Source organism: Chanodichthys erythropterus, chromosome 7 (assembly GCF_024489055.1).
Source record: "Chanodichthys erythropterus isolate Z2021 chromosome 7, ASM2448905v1, whole genome shotgun sequence".
Taxonomy (NCBI): Eukaryota; Metazoa; Chordata; class Actinopteri; order Cypriniformes; family Xenocyprididae; genus Chanodichthys; species Chanodichthys erythropterus.
The window spans coordinates 38,880,138-38,902,384 of NC_090227.1; the positions used below are offsets into that span (position 1 = coordinate 38,880,138).

Sequence of the window (22,247 nt, forward strand, 5' to 3'; positions counted from 1 at the left end):
TAATTATTGATATCAAAAATTATATGATTTTTGCTAGAAAGAATTGTATTTCTGATATGTGAAACTGGAATTTCAACTAGTAAGAAATCAATTCTTGATATCAACAATTGAATTTGAATGGCAGCCTATGGTGACATTTCACTAGCGAAAATACCATCGACCATTTCGCATCTGTGCCTATAATTACAGATATCAAGAATTCTTCTCTTTTACTAGTGGAAATGTAATTCTTGATATCAAAAATTAGCATTCATATCCTGAGAATTAATAAAATTCAAAACGGCTTGCCATGGAAAAGTTGCTCTGGGTATAATGACACTTTGACACGTGAATGGTGTGGGAGTGAAATAGGTTAGTTGGTACAAAGAGCAAGAAAGTTTGACATTAAAGGGATAGTTCACCCAAAATGTCCCTCCATAGACAGCTACGCAACTGAAACTTTGACGCTTCGAGATCATGAAACTAATCCATATGAAGTCCACATTTAGTCCACATTTTCTGAAAAAGACTCAATTGCTTTTTATGATGAACAGATTTAGGCTTTTATCCACATATAAACAAACCGCTCAATTCATCTGGATTAGATTTACAATCTCTTTATGAACTTTTTGAAGCGTCAAAGTTTCAGTTGCATAAACGGAGGGACAGAAAGCTCTCAGATTTGTGTTCCAAAGATGAACAAAAAACGTATGGGTTTTGAATAAGATGAGGGTGAGTAATTAATGACAGAATTTTCATTTTTGGCTGAACTCTCCCTTTAAACGCGCGAACCTCCGGGAATCACACAACGGCGAGTCTGCTGGCAAAAAGAGAACACGACATTGATCACAGAGCTCGAAATTGAGGGAGAACTGAGGGATCTGAAAAGTAAAAGTGAAGAGGATGACGTTTTTATTAATCAACAGGTGAGTAAGGTATTTTATTGAACAGATAAATTGCCATATATGGCTCTCTAACAGAGTTCATTGAAAGCAATAGGTGTGTTCCACTTGAAGCAATGCTGCGCAGACCAATCAGTGTATGACATTAAAGAACCGCAAGAGCGATTAGAGAGCAGACAGCTCTGTATGCTTTAATGTCATAAACTGATTGGTCTGTGCACAGCCGCTTCAAGTTGAACACACACCTATTATCTGTTGTGAAGGGTCATATTCATTCGCAGTCATGCAGTGCCAAAGCACAAGGTTCTTGCGCAAAATGCATGTAGTTTTGTTACATAGTGTACCTTTATATAATAAATCTAAAAATATTCTAAGAAAATAAATAATTATTTTTTGCCCTTAGGTTTGTTTACAATTCTCTAATTATCCAACTCGAATCCCAAGTCAATTATTTGTGACTTAAGTGTCCGTACGTGTGCAACACTCAAGTTTACATCTCTATTATTATTATTTGTGAGCATGTGTGTCATCTCATGTTTGAATGATGCACGGTATGTTTGTGAGAGTGGTTGCTTGACAGCATGTAATCGGAGCCCGTTTATGATTGGAAAATGATGCAATGACACATGACCGGTGGGAGAGATTGTTGACTGTTATGGGGAGGGTGTACAGACAGAGTGACATACAGGGGGCTGTCCTAATTAAACCTGGGCCATGCTTTGAGCTTGTCTGAAGAGCTGTCATCAACATCACTTGCATCAGAACACTGCACTTTCACCATACATGCCATACTGGATTAATTTGGCTACATTTACACACACATTAGCCCATTATGTTCACTCATCTCTATATGGTATGATCAGTCAGTCAGAAGGGGATATCATCATGAAGCTGACAGATAAGGAATGATTAGGCAGGAGATATTTTTGATTTTGCATGTTTTTGGTATCATTTTCTTGGACACTGCTTTCAAGTGGCTTCAGAGCAATGGCTAGTTGTGGAAAATGTGATGTGCTCTTGCGCCTATTTGTAGGCCTGCTAAAAATAGGGTCCGGCTGGCAACACATGCTCTGCTGTGATTGACAATTCTAGTGCTACTGGGAAAGCAGGCTCCAAAGAACAAGCAAAGAAACACACTAATGGTGAGTTCTTTAAGTGTTATCCTGTAATTAATATTTTTGTCAAGCAATTCAAAGTTAATCAATATATGTGTTGGCTCGAAATCAAATACAAATGAATGTGTTTGACCAAATTATAAGTAATAAACAGCAGTTCCTATTTATAACTTCTCTGTTCAAATGGTTTACTTGTTGAGACTAGCTGTCCTTAAAAATAAGAGCAGTTCTGTCTAAACTACATATTTAAAAATTTCAATTTTTTATTATTAATATTGTTAGTACTTTTCAAGTGTTTGTATTTCTCTATTTGAATTGATTTGTATTTTTTTCCACCCTTTTCAGTGGCTCTCCAGTTAGCTACAAAGTGGAACTCTTTTTTTTTCCAAAAGCCTGGAGACAAACCTCAATTTGATTCTACAGAAATATTGAAACCCCCATTTAAAGGGACTGGTGGGATTTTTGGACTGTTGAAGTTATTTGTATTGGACAATGACATCCAGGAGGCCCATGACCCGCTCTTTCTCTGGAAATGGGAGATCGGGAAGCCAAAATGGGGAGGATGTTTCGTCGGCAAACGGAAGGTCAGAGAGCCGCAACTATCTCTCCAACGTTAGGCCTGAAAACAGGTAAAAAATATATATACTGTTCAGTTTGATTGAGTGTGTTTGTTCTGCTTTATTTGATTGTGAAAAATCTGTCTACTTGGTGTCATAATTATCCATACCTCCAGTTTGGATGTTAATTTTAGGGTTTATGATGGTTTTTAAGTTTAGAGAAATAAATATACATTTGATGATATTTATTTCTCTAGACTTAAAAACCATCATAATCTCTAAAATTAACATCCAAACTGGAGATATGGACTATTATGACACCAAGTAATCAAATTACTGTATCATATTAATAATAAATACAGTCATTTGATTAAAAATGGCTTTAATTAGAACATAATTATTGCTACATCTGCCTTTTCTGATACTTATTTTATTAAACAAGATGTCATTTTAGCTTGCAGTCATTTAAATGCATTCACCAAATCTGTTTGTCATCAGTTTAATGGTTTTGTTGTTGCTGAAACACTGACGTAACTGTGGTTACCACATAGGTTGTATTGTGTTTGCTCAACTACGGGTATGCCAAAAGAGACCACAATGTTCTCACCATTAGCAACAGCATTTACTGTATGACTGCATTACAGTTGCTCCTGGCTGTAATTAAAATCAGGGTCACACAATGAAAGTCCGTAGTTTAGATATTCTTGTCTGATGAGTGTCCATTTGATTTGCCTCTTTTCTAAATAGCCTTTCAACCCACAGTTATTCAAACTACAGACCGTCGAGGTAATAAAAGCTTCTCAAAAGGTCAATCCTAAACTAACTACACTTAAGATAACAATTTCTGTTCCCCAATATGCCTTTTCCCCCTTTGGTTTGTTTTACAATCTCAGAAATACCCAATTTGCATTTGATTGCGTGATTATGACAATATTGTGCTCAATGTTCAAATCTTTCAATCCTCCAAACCCACCCAAATAACCACCATATATTGTACACAGAAAAAAGTGCACTATAAATGTTTCCAAAACTTTTACATGTTAATATTATCAGGCTAAATAATATCCTCTCACCCTGTTAATACCCTGCAGCCTTTCCTCTCAGTGACAGCAATAATTCTTATTCTATATTATACTACTGATATTAATAATGCACTTTTATGTCCATGCAATCTCCCTGCTATAGGTATTGCTAATTAATTTATTGATTCATATAATAATGATTGGAATCTTTTTATATAATACATACTAGCTTTTCTTATGATGATTGTTGAGTTGACAAACTGTGTTTGCCATCTCCAGGAGTACATTATGTACCGTCATGGCTCATTTAACCGAAGAGACCCAGCCATGTTTTGAGACCACCATAAAATCAAAGGCAGTGTCAGAATCATGCAATGTCAAATTCTCTTGTGTGGTCACAGGTAAGTTAAAGTTATTTTACTTATGATTATGAAAATAAATGTTATGTTTAAAACATGAAAACCAAATATATGGTACACTAAAAAAATGCTGAGTTAAAAACAACCCAAGTTGGGTTAAAAATGGACATACCCAGCGGTTTGCCCAACATGCTGGGCAGTTTTATTTAACCCAGCTATTGTTTAAAAATGACTATATGGCTTAAAATGAACCCTAAATAGGTTGGAAATTAAAAATCAGACACATAATTACTAGAGGCAACAATAATAATCAAAAGGTGAACATTTATTAATATGCAATTTAAGAAATGTTTATTGTTTAATTATTATTCAGTAAACTATTATAAATAAATTTTCATTTGTTAAGCATGTTAAAAGCCAATGTACTTTGGGTTCATTTTAAGCTAAGGCTAATATTTAACCCATTTGTTGGGTTTGTCCATTTTTACATTTTCAACCCAACTTGGGCTGGTTTTAACCCAGCATTTTTAGAGTGTATGTTAAAGACATTTCAGTATAATCTTATTTGGTGTGTAAAGTCTGAGTGTCTCTATACAATTATAAAAGATTTTCTGGGTCAAATACAAAGTTCTGTCATGAAATTCTAGATGGCGCAGGCTAATAGGTCCTTAACTCAATCTGCTTGCAACCACATCATTCTCTATAGGGCACAGCTGATTGGTTTTCCTGTTGTATCAGTAGCCAATGAGCTTGCATGCTTCAAAAACTTGGCTAGCATTTGCTTTGACACTGCTGCACGCTTTCAGAAACCCTCCGCCTTCCCCAGCTCCACCTGTATAGAACTGCTACAAGTAATTCATGTATGCTATATATTGTACAGCAGCAGCATATCTTACTTGCTCACAGCAGCGTATAGTATTGTCAGTAGCAAGTCCTATACTTACTCTGCATCAGCAGCAATAACAGCAGCAGCAGCGTAGCAGATCTATTCCGCCAAGACCGCCAAATATATCAACATTGTCATATCCATTACCATGCCAAACACTCCAAGAGTTGTTAAAACAGAAATGAATGTGCTTTAAAATTTTTGCTTTAAATGTTACTGTTTCCAATTAATAAGAGCAAACCTCCTTAATTTTATACACATTTCCACCAGGTTACCCGACTCCTGAGTTGACCTGGTACAAAGATGACATGGAGTTAGATCGATATTGTGGCCTTCCCAAATATGAAATTTTCCGCAATGGAAAAATTCACACACTGCACATCTACAAGTATGTTACTTGATTCAGACTAGACAGATAATTCATTGGATTCTTGGTTTCAATACACTGAATGACATTACACCCAAATCAATGCTTTTATGGTTTTAGTAGTGAATACATGATGACTATAACTACATTTGCTTCGTTTGGCAGCTGTACAGAAGAAGATGCTGCCATTTATCAGGCCTCAGCGAGGAACAGTAAGGGCATTGTCTCCTGTTCCGGGGTACTGGAGGTGGGGACCATGAGCGAGTACTTGATCCACCAAAGGTTCTTTGCCAAACTGAAACAGAAGGCTGAGATCAAGCGGCGAGAGCTGGAAGAGAGTCGACGTCGGGGTAAGGAGAACATCCAGAAGGAACAATTACATGTGATTAACCAGGAACGCTTACTAAGGAAGCGTAGGACTCCTGCTGGGAACGACCCCCTGAGCTCCTCTCCCACAATCCAGGATGGAGAGGAGAACGTGACCTCCCAAGGCACAGATGAAGAGCAGCCTGCACTCATGGATGATAAGTCTGATAACATCATGGCACAGGCTTCTGTAGGAACCAAAGAGATGAAAACGGAGAATGGTATTGAGAAAATCAACAGTATCTGCGATCCAATGGAGGTGGTCACCACGAAGCAGTCCACCAAAGAGAAACCGGATGAAAAGAAGCAGCGTATTACCAATGGATTTGATGAGGTGGGTCTCATTAAGCCCACCGAGAGTTACAGAACACAAGAGAACGCTTATGAAGAAATGACCCTGGCACAATACCTAGCTGAGTCTGTTAAGTCACAGGCTGCTGAACAACATCCAAATTCTGAGATCATGGATGTCGATGTTAGTCCTGTCCAAGGAGAAAAAGAGCTGGAGAAGGAACAAGAAAGACTAAAAGAAGAGGAGAGGGACCGATCAAGAGAAATAGAGCGGGAGAAAGAGCTAGAGAGAGCCAAAGAAAGAGAACGAGAGAAAATTAGGCAAACAGAACAAGAGCAAAGAGCTGCATCTGGGCCTTCAACCAAAGCCGCATCACACAAAGAGCCAGAACCTCAACACAAGTCAGCTCTAACTTCGGTTTTTCACTCCTTAAAGGGCATATTCTTCGGCAAAAGCAAGAAGTCTACAGAGACAGCAGAAACCACAAGGAGAGCTAGTGAAGTGATCATAGAAAAAGAAATTCAACTCCCTCCCAATTCACAAACACCTCCTCAAGAGGTGGCCTCCGAACAGGATGCACCAAAGCTGGTCCAGGAATCACCTCAAACGACGGACTTGGAAGTAAAAAGAAAGTCTTTACAACAAACACAAGATTCAATCACTCCCAATGATATCATAAACTCTAATTCAACGGAACTTCATGCAAACAAACCTGAGGTTGTGTCTCCCACCCCTGAAAGCCATCTTGAGAGCATTGGAGAAACCATTAGACTTTCTGTAGAGCAGAAGGAGATGCCAAAAGAGGAGAACAGTCCAGAGGAAGTCCTGCAGATTTCTCATTCACTGCTTTTCAAGGTGAGTTCATTGCACTTCTCACTTTACAACCTGCCGGTTTTGTCCATCTAGTGCAGGGCTTCCTGCACCACAGCACATGGGAGCTATTTATAGATAGTACATTTGTGCAGCAAGACTTGAGCTTAATTACATCAGTCCCTGGCCAAGATGATGACACAAACTATACCCTAGAGAACACAGTAGGCAGCTTTGATGTTGTTTGATCTTTGACTTTAACATGTAAGGATTCAGGGTGTCAGCAATGTTCTTATAGACTATTTTCTGAGCAAAACTGCAACCGCAGTGTTTGGGATATAGGAGTGAAAATGGGGTCTAAAGTCTGAGAGCACTAGTGGTAATTCTTTTCTTATTAAATATGATATTTATTACAATGTTGTATTGTACAATATTATATTATCAATAGTTTAAGTGAAATGTTATCTTTAAGAGAAAAGTTTCCACTGCATGTACATTACCATTCAAAAGTTTGGGGTGGGTATGATTGTTTTTTAAAGTCCCCCTGACTGTGGTGAAAATCAAGTTTTTAATGTTGTTTATATGTCTATGTGGTGTTTTTAATATTCTTTAAGACAAACCATATGCAAATTCATAAGTCAACACCATTGCTGAGTATTTTCTCTTTAAAACTGCAACGATCTAAAGAAAGTTTAAAATGCTGTTTGAAATCGTTGGTGTTTCTTACGTCACAAACTACCTTGTAACCAATCACGTCAACGTGCCAGCGGGCTTTAGCATATCATTAACTATGACCGCTCTGAAGCAAGGGAGTCGTGTAACATTAGCAACACATTATTAGCTGTTTGATATTGTAGTCAGGCAAAAGGCTAAACATATTAATTACTGTTATGTCTCCGACGTTGTAAAAAGGGATTCTGATTGTGCAGTGTTTATCCAGTAAGTTGACTGAGTGGATCTCTGAGCTTGTGTGAGCGAGTGGAGGCGGGGCTAATTAGCATATTCATAGATCCGCGTATACTAAATGAAGCAAGGGTGTAGAGTAACATTCAAGCTTTTTTAAGGCATGACGTTTTTTTTCACTGAAAAAACATTTAAATATGCCATTTTGATTATCAAAGATGAGTTTTAATGGATAAAATTGACTACACAGGGATTTTAAATGTTTTTGAAAGAAGTTTTTCAGGCTCACCCAGACTGCATGTATTTGATTTAAAATAAATAAATAAATAATAATAATAATGTAAAAACAGTAATATTGTGAAATATTATTGCAATTTTATTTATTTATTTATTTTTAGCTATTTTAATATATTTTAAAGTGAAATTTATTCCTGTGATGGCAAATCATTCTAATATGCTGATTTGGTGCTCAAGTAACATTTCTTATTATTATTATCAATGTTGAAAACAGTTGTGCTGTGATACTTTTTTCAGGATTCTTTGATATTTAGCATTTATTTGAAATATAAATCTTTTGTAACAATTTCACTGTCATTTTTGATTAATATTCTGACCTCTAACCTCTGAACGTAGTGTATAAACCCAAACACAACTCAGTCACATGGAAATATTTATCTGTGCTCTGCTTTTGACTCATTTACGGTTCTCCAAAGACTTTAAATAAGGCCTGCTGCCCCTTTAAATGGACAATCAATAACACTCAGAGTGAGTCAAACTGGCTGGATTTCAGCTTATCTAGAATAGTTAGAAAGTGGGTTTTCATGCATCAGCAATGCTTAAGAACAACAGTAAAATCACATTTACTCATTGGGACCAACTAGTATTCTTAAAGTCAGAATGGCAGTAACATTTTAGTTTAGGGTCCAGTTCTAACAAGTTGCTTATTATCATGCATTTTCTAGGATATTGGCTGTTTATCAGTACTTATAAAGCACATATTAATGCATTATTCTGCATAATCATATTTTAAATCCCTTAATCCTATCCAATACCTAAATTTAACAACTACTTTACTAACTATTAATAAGCAGTAATTAGGAGTTCACTATGGCAAAAGTCGTACTTAACAGTGAGAATTGAATCCTAAACTAAAGTGTGATCAAAATGGCATTTACAACACTTTACAACTTATTTAATGTGATGTACTTTAAAAAAAAAAAAATTCTCCTTATAATTGAAAAGAAATTCATTACATTTCAGACATTAAATCATGCATGCATTTAGAAAGTAAACATGGTCCATATTCATGTTGACTTTAAATAGAAGTGTTTTAATGCTAGTACAGGTCAGGACATGATGAACGACAGTTGCTGGACTGGAAACTAAGACAAAACCTCTTCACATTTTCCAGATTCTTTGGTTCACTGTGTCTTAAAATAAACCTGTTTCTAATCTGTGCTCAGAGAAGCCATACCATACAAAGAGTAATTGACTGTTAAACTCATGTACATTTTGTCAGAGAAACTGTTCTTTGAAATAATGATTATTGACTGTTACTCAAAATTTTCCACTTGCATGTAAAACCTTCATCTCTGTGTGTATAATGGGTGCCCAAGATGGCTATTTTTAATTTTTGGTTTTAATTTTAGTTAATGTTTAATTATAAACACGTTTAATTACTGTTCAAGTATAGAAAGCAGCTCCTTTCTTGGCAAGAACATGCACATGGCAGAGGTTCTGTTAGCCCTCACATGATTTATAAAGTGCCATGGCTGAAGATTACAGAGAAATGAGGCTATTAGAAAGGCATGTGTAACCACAGTGATTGCATCATCGCTTAAAACCAGACACGGCTAAATGCTAATAACGATTCACAATTGTTAGTCAACAAGGTGAATGTCACCTTTAATTCATTCACATGTGCTCTACAATCTCAGACAGGACAAGCATGTGATAGCTTTGCACCTGGCATGCGACATATTCAGCTGTTTTATTTCCTATGTAAAGTGGAAGTGCAACCACCCTAGCGTCTCGTGGGAAGTTAATGTTAGTTGTTGTGGTATGTCAGTTAGAGGAACCCTGCACATTAATCTGAACTCTGTGTGTTGAATCACAACAGAGGAACTTCTGTTAAAAGAAAGCTGTTGTACGAATGGTCTAAAATTTTGATAAGCTACTTCTGTCACTACTGGAAATGTCACTTAATTTTCTGGTTCTTACGGTTAAATGTTCCAGTAGTCCTAACATTCTAACATTGTAAACTGATTATGTTATACAATGATTGTATAATAAGGTTATATAGTTTAAAGTCAGCATGGAAAAATTAAAATTCACCCTATATTTTTTAAATGCATGTTATCGATCTTATTGTGAACAATTCATCCATTTTTTGTTTTTGTTGTTGTTGTTGTTGTTGTTGTTTATGTCATAATTGGATTACATCTCAAAATCCAATCAACAACCATGTCCCCACCTTATATTTCTACTTTTCCGATATTCCACTTTAATATACGTTACAATGCGAAAGATCTGTTGCTGTTTCTGTTTCATTATGACTTTAGGGCTCTACCAATGGCGTACAAAAACAACTTTTCATAATAAATTAGCAGATGAGCACAGAAAAACATTCAAGCAGTTGTTACTAGTGGCACTAAATGGAATTGCAATCTGTTTGATTGGACATGACAACATTGGCTCAACCAATGGTGTGAGTTTGGAGGCGGGGCTACCTGTCTGTTTGATCAGCTTGTCTGAAAACAAATTTTGGCATTTCCGTTAGGTGCTAGTAGTGGCACAAATTACACACTTCACCTTTTAAGATCTGTTGTAGGCCCATATATTATGTAAAATACATAATTTATTATGTATATACGTAAACCTCAGTAATATTAAAGGATTAGTTCACTTTCAAATAAAATGTTCCTAATAATTTACTCACCCCCATGTCATCCAAGATGTCCTTTTTTCTTCAGTCGAAAAGAAATAAAGTTTTTTGAGGAAAACATTCCAGGATTATTCTCCATATAGTGGACTTTAATGGACTCAACTGTTGAAGGTCAAAATTACAATTTCAGTTCAGCTTCAAAGGGCTTTAAACGATACCAGATGAGGAATAAGGGTCTTATCTAGTGAAACAATCTGTAATTTTCAAAATAAATTGTATAAACAAAAGGTCGCCTTCCAAATGGTTCCGCCAAAACTACACTTTCGTATTCTTCAAAAAGCTTACGCTGTATGTCCTACGCCTTCCCTGTTCTACTTACAGAAAAAATGGAACTGGCGCTGCATTTGTTCCGTAAATTGAATTGCGAAAATGACCGATCGCTTCGCTAGATAAGACCCTTATTCCTCGTCTGGTATTGTTTAAAGCCCTTTGAAGCTTCAATGAAACTGTAATTTTGACCTTCAACAGTGGAGGCCATTGAAATCCACTATAAGGAGAATAATCCTGGAATGTTTTCATCAAAAACCTTAATTTCTTTTCGACTGAAGAAAGAAGGACATGGACATCTTGGATGACATGGGGGTGAGTAAATTATCAGGAAAATTTTATTTGAAAGTGAACTAATCTTTTAAGTGTTTTTAAAACATTTCTGATGTGGTTTTATGGTGTAAGTAATATCCAATGTCACTAGATAGGGGCGTTGCAAGTTGACCTGACAGGTCATAAATATTATGTTGTTTTTCCTCCTAGTACATGGAAAGTTGCACAAGATTGGTGGTACAAATTTGTATATTGTTTCAAATATAACTGCTTAAAAATCAAGTGAATAGACTGACAATTAAAGTGTGTCCTTATTAAATAAATACATAGAAGCATATTATTTTTTTATTACTATCTCACACTTAATATCATATGCCGTAAACACGAAGGACTAATGCATGCCAAGAGGACCAATTAAAACTGTACAATCTATGCAGTGCATTCAGTGTTACGAGGCCAGCATGTTAAATATTTAACAAGCAACTGTTTATGTCTTAAGGCTACAGATGACCGTGCTAAACTTGGCACCATTGATGTTCCTGCCTCTGTGGACTTGCCCAATCCTCCATGTGAGACTGAAAGGCTGGAATTTACCTATCCTGTGGATGAGGTCATGCGAGGTGCTGAGGAAATGCATATTTTAGAGGAACAGGGGGGCTCAGCTGTCCCCCTGACAGACCTCATCATGGAAGACCTGGAAAGCACACAGTGTTGTGAGAGCCAGCCAGAGTCTCAGCTTTCACAGCTTGCCGACGTTGTCCCTACCCAAGTGCACACTGAGTCCCAGTCAGCGGAGCTGAGGGTAGAAGAGAGCAAAGAGCTATGCGAGTCAAATGAGAAAGTAATTCCTCTTAAGGAGGAGGAAAGTGTTATGAAAACGCTAGAGGGAGGTTCCCTGACAGAGAAAAATAAAGAGGAGATGGATCGTGCAATAGAAAGGAAATCTTTCTCCGCAGAGGAAAATGAGTCTGAGAGTGACTTTGTCATAAAAGAGTCCGTTTCTGTAGTTGTAGTGAGTGAAAGAGAATATGAACTTAATAATCAAAATTCATTGTCCCCAGCATCGGGCCTAAGTCAAGAAGGGGATTCTGTCACTCTCGTATCTAAGAGTGCAATGGGAATTGATTTTATACCAGATGAAAAATCTATACCAGCACTAAATGTTGGTTTCACAGAGAATGAAGAAGTTCCAGCTGTCTCTGCTACAGCGAATGACTTTGATATGGGGGAAGACAAGAATGATAAAAGCATTCCAAGTCAGAGCAGGAGTGCTGAAGAAAAGGGAAAAGATAGTGGTGAAGATAAGATAGAGAAAAGCAATGAGAAAGAGAGGGAGGAAAAGGGCAATGTCAATGCTGAAAAACTGAAGGATGATTCCAGTCAACCAAAGAAAGATGATGTTAAGCGAAACAAGAATGTCGTTCCAGAGACAGAAGCATCTATTGTGATTCCAGAGATGGAAATCCCCAAAAGTCCAAGACGAGGTGAGACTGAGGTTATGGAAACTCAATCGAGGCCATACAAAGTAGATAAACCAAAACTCCTAACGAAAACACAAGGCGAAAGACGTTTAACAGAGAAGGACCAATCAGCAGTCCAACCAATTATAATACTACCCGATACAAGAGAAACGGTCATCAAAAATGTGGCAAAGAAGAGATCCATGCCACTTATCCCAGAAATCAAGGTCACATTGCCAGAAAGAGTCAAACGTGAAGAACCTGTTATTGCGCCTAGAAGTGAAATGCTGAAATTGGAGCCTGAGCGAGTTATGCAACCTTTAACACAAGAAGTTGCACAGATATTTCGAGAAAAGGAAAGACAGATGGATGATGCAACAAGAGCATCAAGTGAATCAGCTTCCAACAGTGCCTTAGGTATTCCGGATCTTTTGGGTGTGACAAGGAGCACTCCATCATCACCTTCCTTGGAGAGAACACAGGAAGTTAAACCACAAAATCTTGAAGCAAAAGTGAGAGGTGGAGAAGAACAAGGTAGTCTCAACACTGGGTGGGGCAGGGAAGATGACAATAATATCCCTATAATCAACATAGCATGTGCTGATGAAAACGCAACCACTCTTAAACAAGAGCAAACTCACTCACTTCCTGGCATTGTAATCTCACAAGATAACACTCAAGATAATCCTCCCATTTCTGTCACAAATGCAGTACGTATCGATAGCAAAAAAGATGACTTTGATGCTTTAGTTGCTATTATGAAGAGTGAAAGTGACCAATATGGTCCAGCTGCTACTTCTGAGAAGCCAAAAGAGTCCCAACTGAGTCCTGATATGTCTACAAAAACCCCTCCTAGTATTACTAACCAAGACCCAGACAGAGTTCCTCAATCGAGAGACACAAGAATAGAACCTGAAGCTGACAGGCTTCAAAAAGACAAACCTTCCATAGAGAAAATTAGCCTAACAGCCCCTGTGGGACCTACGCTCCCTCCACTAAGTCCTGCCAGTTTGCGAAGGCTTATGGCAAAGAATAATCCAAACTTAGAGAATCAGGGGTCCATCTCAGGTGCATCAGCAGATGGAAGTGAGAAGAAAGGAGAAGAGAGTGGAGGAAGCACACCCACATCCACTCTATCTTGTGAGAGTAGCCCCAAGATGAAGCGACGAGACAGTCTCACCCTAATACCCTCTGCCACCCCTGAGGAGCTGGCTTCTGGTGCTCGACGCAAAATCTACCTTGCCAAAACCAAGTCTGAGGATGAGGCATCTGACACACAGGGTAAGAGGGATAGTCCATATATGTCGCCCAGTCAGGCTCGCAGGGCAGCTTTCCTGCAACTTCAAAGTGGGCAGCAAACACCTCCCACAGAAAAACGTTCACCATTGCTGGCTCGCCGCAAGGCCACACTGGAGGTGCCAAAACCCAAGGAGGAGGTAGCGGAGGTGGCAGACAGCACAAAGACAGAAAGCAAACCAGCAGAAAAGGAGAAGTTGGATCCCTTCAAAGGTAACACAAATGTATTCTCACAGTGGTTGACTGTTCACAAATATTGAAGTTTAGTTCAATTTTTCCAGCAGGAACCTACTGAAATTGTTCATATCATCTATTGAAAGGGTTATCAAATCTGCGCAAGGAACTTCTGTTAGTTGGCCAGTACTGATAATCTACACCGCCCGGCCAAGCAAACAAGTCGCTGTTTGGATTTAAAAATGCTAAAGAGTCTATGATTGGATCATTATTGCAGTGATTATTGTGCAATAATGATGTGCTGGAGTAGACTTAACAGAGTGCTCGACTATTGCATTGTCAGTTTGAGGTGAGCACTCTGTAAAGTCTTCTCCAGCACATCCCAAAGACTTTCATTGAATTTAAAGGATTAGTTCACTTCAGAATTAAAGTTTCCTGATAATTTACTCACCCCCATGTCTTCCCAGATGTTTATGTCTTTCTTTCTTCAGTTGAAAAGAAATTAAGGTTTTTGAGGAAAACATTCCAGGATTTTTCTCCATATAGTGGACTTCACTGGGGTTCAACGGGTTGAAGGTCCAAATTGCAGTTTCAAAGGGCTCTACACGATCCCAGACAAGGAATAAGGGTCTTATCTAGCGAAACGATCGGTCATTTTCTAAAAAATAAAAATATATACTTTTTAACCACAAATGCTCATCTTGCACTAGCTCTGCGATGCGCCATGCATTACGTAATCATGTTGGAAAGGTCACGCATGACGTAGGAGGAAGTACCGTGGAAGGGTGAAAAACTCCATCTCATTTTCTCCTCCAACTTCAAATTCATCTGACATTGTTGTTTTACCTTTTTTGTAAAGGACATTTGGCTTAGTCTTTGCATGTTCACTTTGTAGACTCTAGATCGGTACTTCTGCCTACGTCACGTGTGATCTTTCCAATGTGATTACATAATGCGTGATGCATCTCAGAGCAGTGCAAGATGAGGATTTGTGGTTAAAAAGTATATACATTTTTCATTTCACTAGATAAGACACTTATTCCTCGTCTGGGATTGTGTAGAGCCCTTTGAAGCTGCATTGAAACTGACATTTTGATCTTCAACCTGTATCTCAGTGAAGTCCACTATATGGAGAAAAATCCTGGAATGTTTTCCTCAAAAACCTTAATTTCTTTTGACTGAAGAAAGAAAGACAAACATCTTGGATGACATGGGGGTGAGTAAATTATCAGGAAATTTGAATTCTGAAGTGAACTAATGCTTTAAGGTCTGGACTGCCAATTCATGTGTGAAAATGATTCTTTGTGCTCCTTCCCAACAATTTCACAATTTGAGCCTGATGAATATTGGCTTTGCCATCCTGGAATATGGCCATGACATGTATTCCTACATGGTTGTTTAAGAAATGAAAAGCTACACACTCCATCTTTTAGGGTAAGAAGAACTGTTGCCAAACACGCTAAAAACATAATAATGCAATAAAGTTCCTATCATAGACCCTTAAGCATTTGCCCATTTAAATCCAAACAGCGACTTTTTTTTTTTTGTCCGGGCAGTGTATATGCCAGAGATGCCAGGTTCAAATCAAATATTTGTATATACCTGAATGCATGACAGTTTATTTTTGGATGTATTCTGGTTATTCTCCTCTTTCTAAGCCAGTGTTCTAATTTTGCACTGTTCAGGTGTTATCTTGTTGACACCAAGACATGGGTGATGTTTGATATGGGGGATGAGTTAAAACTAGAGACTACATATCTTTACCTTGTTGTCTCTGTCAAGTTACCCCTGATCCTCTTTCCATTCAGCTCCTCAGGTTATCCGCAAGATTAGGGGAGAGCCCTTCTCAGATGCCTCAAGCCACTTGAAGCTGTGGTGCCAGTTTTTTAACATTCTTAGTGACTCCACCATCAAGTGGTATAGAGACGAAGAGGAGATTTTGGAGATGGAAAGACGGTAAATTCCTCTGTAGTTTTTCAACACATTCTAAAATTTTAACAGTCAAGTCACATAATCCTTAAACAATGGAAAAAAGACAAGGACAAGTAAAAAGTTACTGTGTTAATCAACAGATTAGATTTAGATGGAAAAGTGCTACTGCAGAAAAAGAAAAAAATCCCACACACTGTCATAGCTTGAAAAAGTTTATTAAATAGCAATTTTTTTTATTAAAGACCTTTCAGGCATTTTTCTACATATTTGAGAAAAGTCCTGAAATGTTGCAATGAAGATCTATTAAAGTTATGACATTGTACATTATCTACCTGTTTTGTGTCCTACCATAAGAGGTTTTTAATGCGGTAAATCTGAAAGTTATTAACAATATTGTCATCTGCTTTGTAGAGACTTTCCATTCACTTATTTGTATTCGTCCATGAACCCTACAGCTGTGACTGCTGAGGCTCTAGTCAGACAGAGAGTGTGTAACCCAACACTGCTCAGTTGCACCATCAGGGGATATTAAAATCTAAATTTGTTTCTCACAGTGCTGTATCAGCACAATGATGCTGTACTCACACGCATACGCCCTCAAATGCGTCAACCGTGCTAGTGTTTGTATCACACTGCCCTCATGTGGCTGTAATTTTGTGGCACTTTTTATTAATAGAGTGAAGCCTAATATATATACCTATTTTGGCTTCATTTTAAGCCAGCCATAAAGTATTTTTTAAACAATAGATAAGTTAAATTAAAACTGTTGGTCAAACATTTAACCAAACCAGTTGGGTCCAAACAACCCAAACGCTGGGTTTGTCTATATTTAATTTGGGTTGTGTTGTTTTTAACCCAGCATTTTTTAGAGTGTATTTATTATGGGAAATGATTTTAATTGTTGAATACAGCCTAAAATTGCAGGGAGCAACATTTGGGACTAGATTTACTAGTTTGCGTCTCTTTTGGCATTAATAAACTACACTCTAAAAAATGCTGGGTTCAAAACAACCCAAGTTGGGTTGAAAATGGACAAACCCAGCAATTGGGTTGTTTTAACCCAGTAGTTGGGTTAAATGTTTGCCCAACGTGCTGGGTAGTTTTATTTAACTCAACTGTTGTATAAAAATTACTGTATTGCTTGCTTAAAATGAACCCAAAATATGCTGGAAATTAACATTTATTAATATGTTTAATAAATGAGCATTTATTAATAAGATAATGAATAATAAACAATAAACATTTATTAAATTGCTTATTAATAAATGTACACCTTTTGATTATTATTGTTGCCTCTACTAATTATGTGTCTGATTTTTAATTTCTCACCTATTTTGGATTCATTTTAATCCAGCCATATAGTCATTTTTAATCAGTAGTTGGGTTAAATAAAACTACCCAGCAGGTTGGGCAAACATTTAACCCAACCACTGGGTTAAAACAACCCAATTGCTGGGTTTGTCCATTTTCAACCCAACTTGGGTTGTTTTTAACCAAACACTGTCAGAATTTACTAAAGACACGCAGTGAAAAATTATCGCTGAAAAGGTTATAAAAAGGATAGTTATTTTTGTGGCCGACCTAATTGCGTATGCATTTATAGGAGTTTCCATTTCGATGCAAAATTTATGGGAGGAGAGTATTTAAATCAATCATGCAAGGTGATTTACTAAGGTTTGCGCTAGTCAATTTACTGGTATTTCCACCATTATTTACCACCCAAAAAACGCATGTCTTAAACTAGACGCTAATTTGTGCTGCTCTTGGTGGATTGCGTTGGTCATAGTGATTAGGAGTCGACTCCAAAAGAGTTGATTTCTCGACTCTGAAAAGCCCCAGGAATCGACTCTCAGTGTCGACTCTGTTGCTGTGTCCAAAATCGCTCACTTGTTTACTGATTCTCGAATCCATAGCCTATATAGTGCATAGCAGTTGAGTGCACTAGAAGCAAGGAGTGAACAAAATGAAGAGAGGAATTTAGACACTGACGAAACGTATCAGAGAGCTGTCGCAGAAACTTTGTCACACATTTATCCTACACGTAGCTTGAGAAATAGATAACAGTCATAGCGACTTTAGTTTATAATTATACATACCTCCGTGCCAGCTTTAGTATTAATGATTGATTTTCCATGGTTAACCATGTTCATAATCATTAAACTAACCATTAATAATACAAAAAAACTCATATCAACTATAAACAGTACATTATTGTATGCATTTTTGCATGTATTTTAGTATCTTTAACGCTCCTATCCAAGCAGTGATCATATATGTTTAGCGCCATCACCTGACCATTATGAGATGAATTCATTAATTCCATGAGCAGAACCTTCCACTCCCATCTGCGTTTCATTTGGAATTGCACGATAATTTCCCGTTTAGTAAATCTGGTCCTTGATGTGTACTTTTAGCTTACACATCCCAGTGTTTTGTATATTTAAGTTCTGTCTCTTTTTCTCTCTCAGTGCTGGCGATGAGGGTCCAGTGGCACTGGCCATAGCCCAGGCTTCCAGCAGAGACTGTGGAGTGTATGGCTGCTCAATCAAGAATGAATATGGGACTGACTCCACTGATTACTTACTCAGCGCAGACAGTAAATTAAAACTCTTTTGGTCCATTAATAAACATAAATATGCTAAATTATTTTATGTGTTGTTTATTATGTTTACTTTCACTCTGTTTCCCTTTGGGCAGTACTGGCAGAATTTTTCTTAAGGGAGGATTTGGAAGGTATGACTTCTGAAGGATATCAAGCGTGTTTATTGCTATAAATTAAGCTTTGTGTTGTTTACCCACACTAACCTCTGGTTTCACAGACCAGGCGTAAGCCTAGTCCCAGACTAAAATGCATGTTCGATCTGTTTTAACTGAAAGCAACTAGTGCCATTGTTTTGTCTTCAGATGAACATCAGTAATGTTTTTTTTTTTCTAAGGCACGTTTATATAAGCTACTTAAATCTCCTAATTGAACTAAAACCTGGCTTAATCTAAGCCCTATCTGTGAAACCAGGCCTAAGTGTCCTATGCTCTATTTCTTTATTTTCCTGTAATCTCAGTTGGAGAAGAGATTGAGATGACACCAATGATGTTCACCAAAGGCCTGGCAGACTCGGGTTACTGGGGCGAGAAATTCTTTGGTCGCATCATGACTGAAGAGGTGCAGATTGGAGAGGGATGTGTACACAAGACCTGCAGGGCAAAGGTCATCTATGGTTTGGACCCTGTCTTTGAGTCAGGCAGCACGTGCATCACTAAAGTAAGAAATCCCATCGCATATGGGTCAAAGGAGGAGAGCAACCTGGTCGAGAGAAATCTAGAGATCACCAAACAGGTTAGAATCTTAATGGATCACAATTTACATTTTTAGTTTAGCAAAAACTAAAAGACGATTTATTCATTGACATTTCTACTGCCAAGCTCCAAAAATGACTATAAAAGTGTCATAAACGTAGTCATGATGTGCTCTATATTATACTTCATACTATAGTTTTGTGTGACGATCAAGCCAAAACTGATAATCTTACCCTCTGCTGTAGCTCTCAAACCTTATTTGCATTTTACAACACATTGCACGTTACATGACTGATCATGATGTGGTGACTGGCGAGAACCAATAAGGTTTTCAAATGTGAATAGAATAATTTGAGAGCTGCATTAGAGGGAATTGTTATCAGTAAAAAATTATTAAAAGTTATTAGCACACTACATAGCATTTAATATAGCACACTAGCACACTACATAGCATCTAATATAGCACACAAGTCATATCCTTTTTTATGGTCTTTTTGGAGCTTGTATTATCATTGTATAGAAAAAAAGCCACTCAGATATTCTGCCTGAACATGTGAATAAATAATTACTCTAATTAAAAAAAAAAAAGATTTTTACCACAATGACTTTCAGTCTAGATATTTTCCAAGTAAAAGTTGTTGTTGTTTTGTTTTTTATCCCTTTCTTATTCCCAGGATTGTAAAATCCAGAATACCGTTCGGGAGTACTGCAAAATATTTGCTACTGAGGCCAGATTGATCGAGAACTTTGGATTCTCTTTAGAGTAGGTCATGAAATACAACACCATTTCAAACTATGAATATTGTCTCTATGAATATATATAATATACAGTATAGGTCCAATTATAGATATCAGAACCTATAAGAACTTTAAGCATACTTAATAACTACTGTTTTGTCTCTAAAGTGCTACAAATCTGTAAAAACATTTTGAGATAATTTGTGAATGAACATTTGAAGGGTAAGTTCACCCAAAACTGAAAATTCTGTCATTAATTAATCACCCTCATGGCATTCCACACCCGTAAGACCTTCGTTAATCTTCAGAACACAAATTAAGATATTTTTGATAAAATCCGATGGCTCAGTGAGGCCTGCATTGCCGGCAAGACAATTAACACTTTAAATGCCCAGAAAAGTACTAAAGACATATTTAAAAAGTTCATGTGACTACAGTGGTTTAACCTTAATGTTATGAAGTGACAAGAATTCTTTTTGTGTGCCAAAAAAAACAAAATAACGACTTTATTCAAAAATATCTAGTGATGGGCGACTTCAAAACACTGCTTCATGAAGCTTCGAAGCTTTACGAATCTTTTGTTTTGAATCAGTGGTTCGGAGCGCATATTAAAACTGCCCAAGTCACATGATTTCAGTAAACAAGGCTTTGTTAAGTCATAAGTGTTTCGAAATTTCAGTCGTTCACCACTGGGGGGTGTGACTTTGGCAGTTTGATACATGCTCCAAACCACTGATTCGAAACAAAAGATTCGTAAAGCTTCATGAAGCAGTGTTTTGAAATCGCCCATCACTGGATATTGTTGAATAAAGTCGTTATTTCGATTTTTTTTGGTGCACAAAAGTATTCTCGTCGCTTCATAACATTAAGGTTGAACCACTGTAGTCACATGAACTGTTTTAAAAATAACTTTAGTTGCTTTCTGAGCATTGAAGTGAAATTGTCGTGCTGGCAATGGAGGCCTCACTGAGCAATCAGATTTTATCAAAAATATCTTAATTTGTGTTACGAAGATGAACAAAGATCTTACAGGTGTGGAACGACATGAGGGAGAATAATTAATGACAGAATTTTCATTTTTAGGTGAACTAACCCTTTAACTGTGTTCTATGAAGTAATACTGACTGAAAGATGTTTCTGTGGAATGCATATGGCTACAAATAAGAGACAACATCAAAATGATCTAATTTTATTCTTCAGAGTGATCCCCCTTCATCTGATGTATCGGCCCGCCAATACGATTCCATACGCTACAGTAGAGACTGATCTGAAGGGGGTGTTTTTGAAATACTGCCTGATGGACAGCACAGGGAGACTGATCGCCAGAACCACCTCTGAAGTGGAGCAGAAGTGTTGCGCTTTCCAGCATTGGATCCATCAGTGGACTAATGGAAACCTCTTGGTTACCCGGTTAGAAGGTAAAGAGAAATGTACCTACTGCAAGACTTTACATGTGTTTTTGAGTAAGTTGCTAAGTGCTATTTAACTATAAAATAATCTCTTGTGTGTTTCAGGTGTCGATACGAAGATCACGAGCATTGAAATTGCTACTAAGTCTAGAGGGTTGGTATATTTTACTGTACAAGATTACCCATTTTTCTGATATTTCCAATTCTTCTTCTTCAGTTTATTTTTCTTGGAAAGACTAACATTGGCCTTAATGCTGCAGGTATCAGGGCCTCACAGATAAAGGATCTCCAAAGATAATCGAGCAGTTCATTACCCAACATCAGTGCAACTATTATTGTGGATTGTTGAGCCTAAGACCCTTAAAGCAATTGGATTCTCTACTGCAGCCTAAGATAAAGGCCTCCAGGAGCCCTCTACTGGCCCGGAGAGGCGTAACAGGCTCATCCAGCCCTCAGCTTCAGAAGAAAGGAACTAGCCCACAGTCCACCAGGAAAGGCACTTCAAGCCCCAAAGTGGTTAAAAAGACAAGTGAATCCGGGGAGAACAATTCCACTACCAAACACAAAGCTGTGGAAGTCCCAAAACCTGTCAGGATGAGGTAGAGAGAAGGACTTGAGCTCTTGGAAACATAATGCAAAGTAACTAGGTCATATTTTTGGATTTTCTTACCAAACTTTAGTTTGGAACCTGTATAATTATCTATAGCTAATGTTGTACAGGAAAATGGCTTTCTGTAAATGGATTCTGTCCATCGTTTTTGCACATAGTGTCTAAACTGCAACAACTAAGGAAGGAATGACTATATAGAAACAAGAAAATTAAAGGGGTGTGAATGACTAGAGGTGTTGTGGCCATTTTTAAAATTACTGTGAACTGCTTTGCAGCTATAAGTCACCATTTA

At 37.5% G+C, this 22,247-nt stretch overlaps 1 protein-coding gene across 5 annotated transcripts; it reads left to right on the top strand.

Moving 5' to 3' along the window:
• The first annotated feature begins 1,644 nt into the window (after nucleotides 1-1,644).
• Nucleotides 1,645-22,183, top strand: alpk3a (alpha-kinase 3a). Of its 5 annotated transcripts, none has more exons than XM_067390493.1 (15): nucleotides 1,645-2,023; nucleotides 2,342-2,625; nucleotides 3,301-3,339; nucleotides 3,855-3,976; nucleotides 5,091-5,208; nucleotides 5,353-6,700; nucleotides 11,542-14,011; nucleotides 15,781-15,928; nucleotides 18,373-18,500; nucleotides 18,602-18,637; nucleotides 18,964-19,238; nucleotides 19,873-19,961; nucleotides 21,137-21,354; nucleotides 21,451-21,499; nucleotides 21,606-22,183. In XM_067390493.1, the coding sequence occupies exons 2-15, from the start codon at nucleotides 2,489-2,491 to the stop codon at nucleotides 21,946-21,948; spliced, it is 5,520 nt and encodes a 1,839-aa protein (XP_067246594.1). In that variant the 5' UTR covers nucleotides 1,645-2,023; nucleotides 2,342-2,488; the 3' UTR covers nucleotides 21,949-22,183. The 5 variants fall into 5 exon arrangements, with proteins under 5 accessions (XP_067246594.1, XP_067246595.1, XP_067246596.1 ...); XM_067390494.1 differs by having other exon boundaries at nucleotides 3,316-3,339; XM_067390495.1 differs by lacking the exon at nucleotides 3,301-3,339.
• Nucleotides 22,184-22,247: the final 64 nt, after the last annotated feature.

Coding starts and splice junctions, on each gene's coding strand:
- alpk3a (XM_067390493.1), top strand. CDS start 2,489: ATGACATCCAGGAGGCCCATGACCCGCTCTTTCTCTGGAAATGGGAGA. Junction 3,977..5,090: donor ATTCTCTTGTGTGGTCACAG/GTAAGTTAAAGT, acceptor CATTTCCACCAG/GTTACCCGACTCCTGAGTTG. Junction 6,701..11,541: donor CTCATTCACTGCTTTTCAAG/GTGAGTTCATTG, acceptor TTATGTCTTAAG/GCTACAGATGACCGTGCTAA.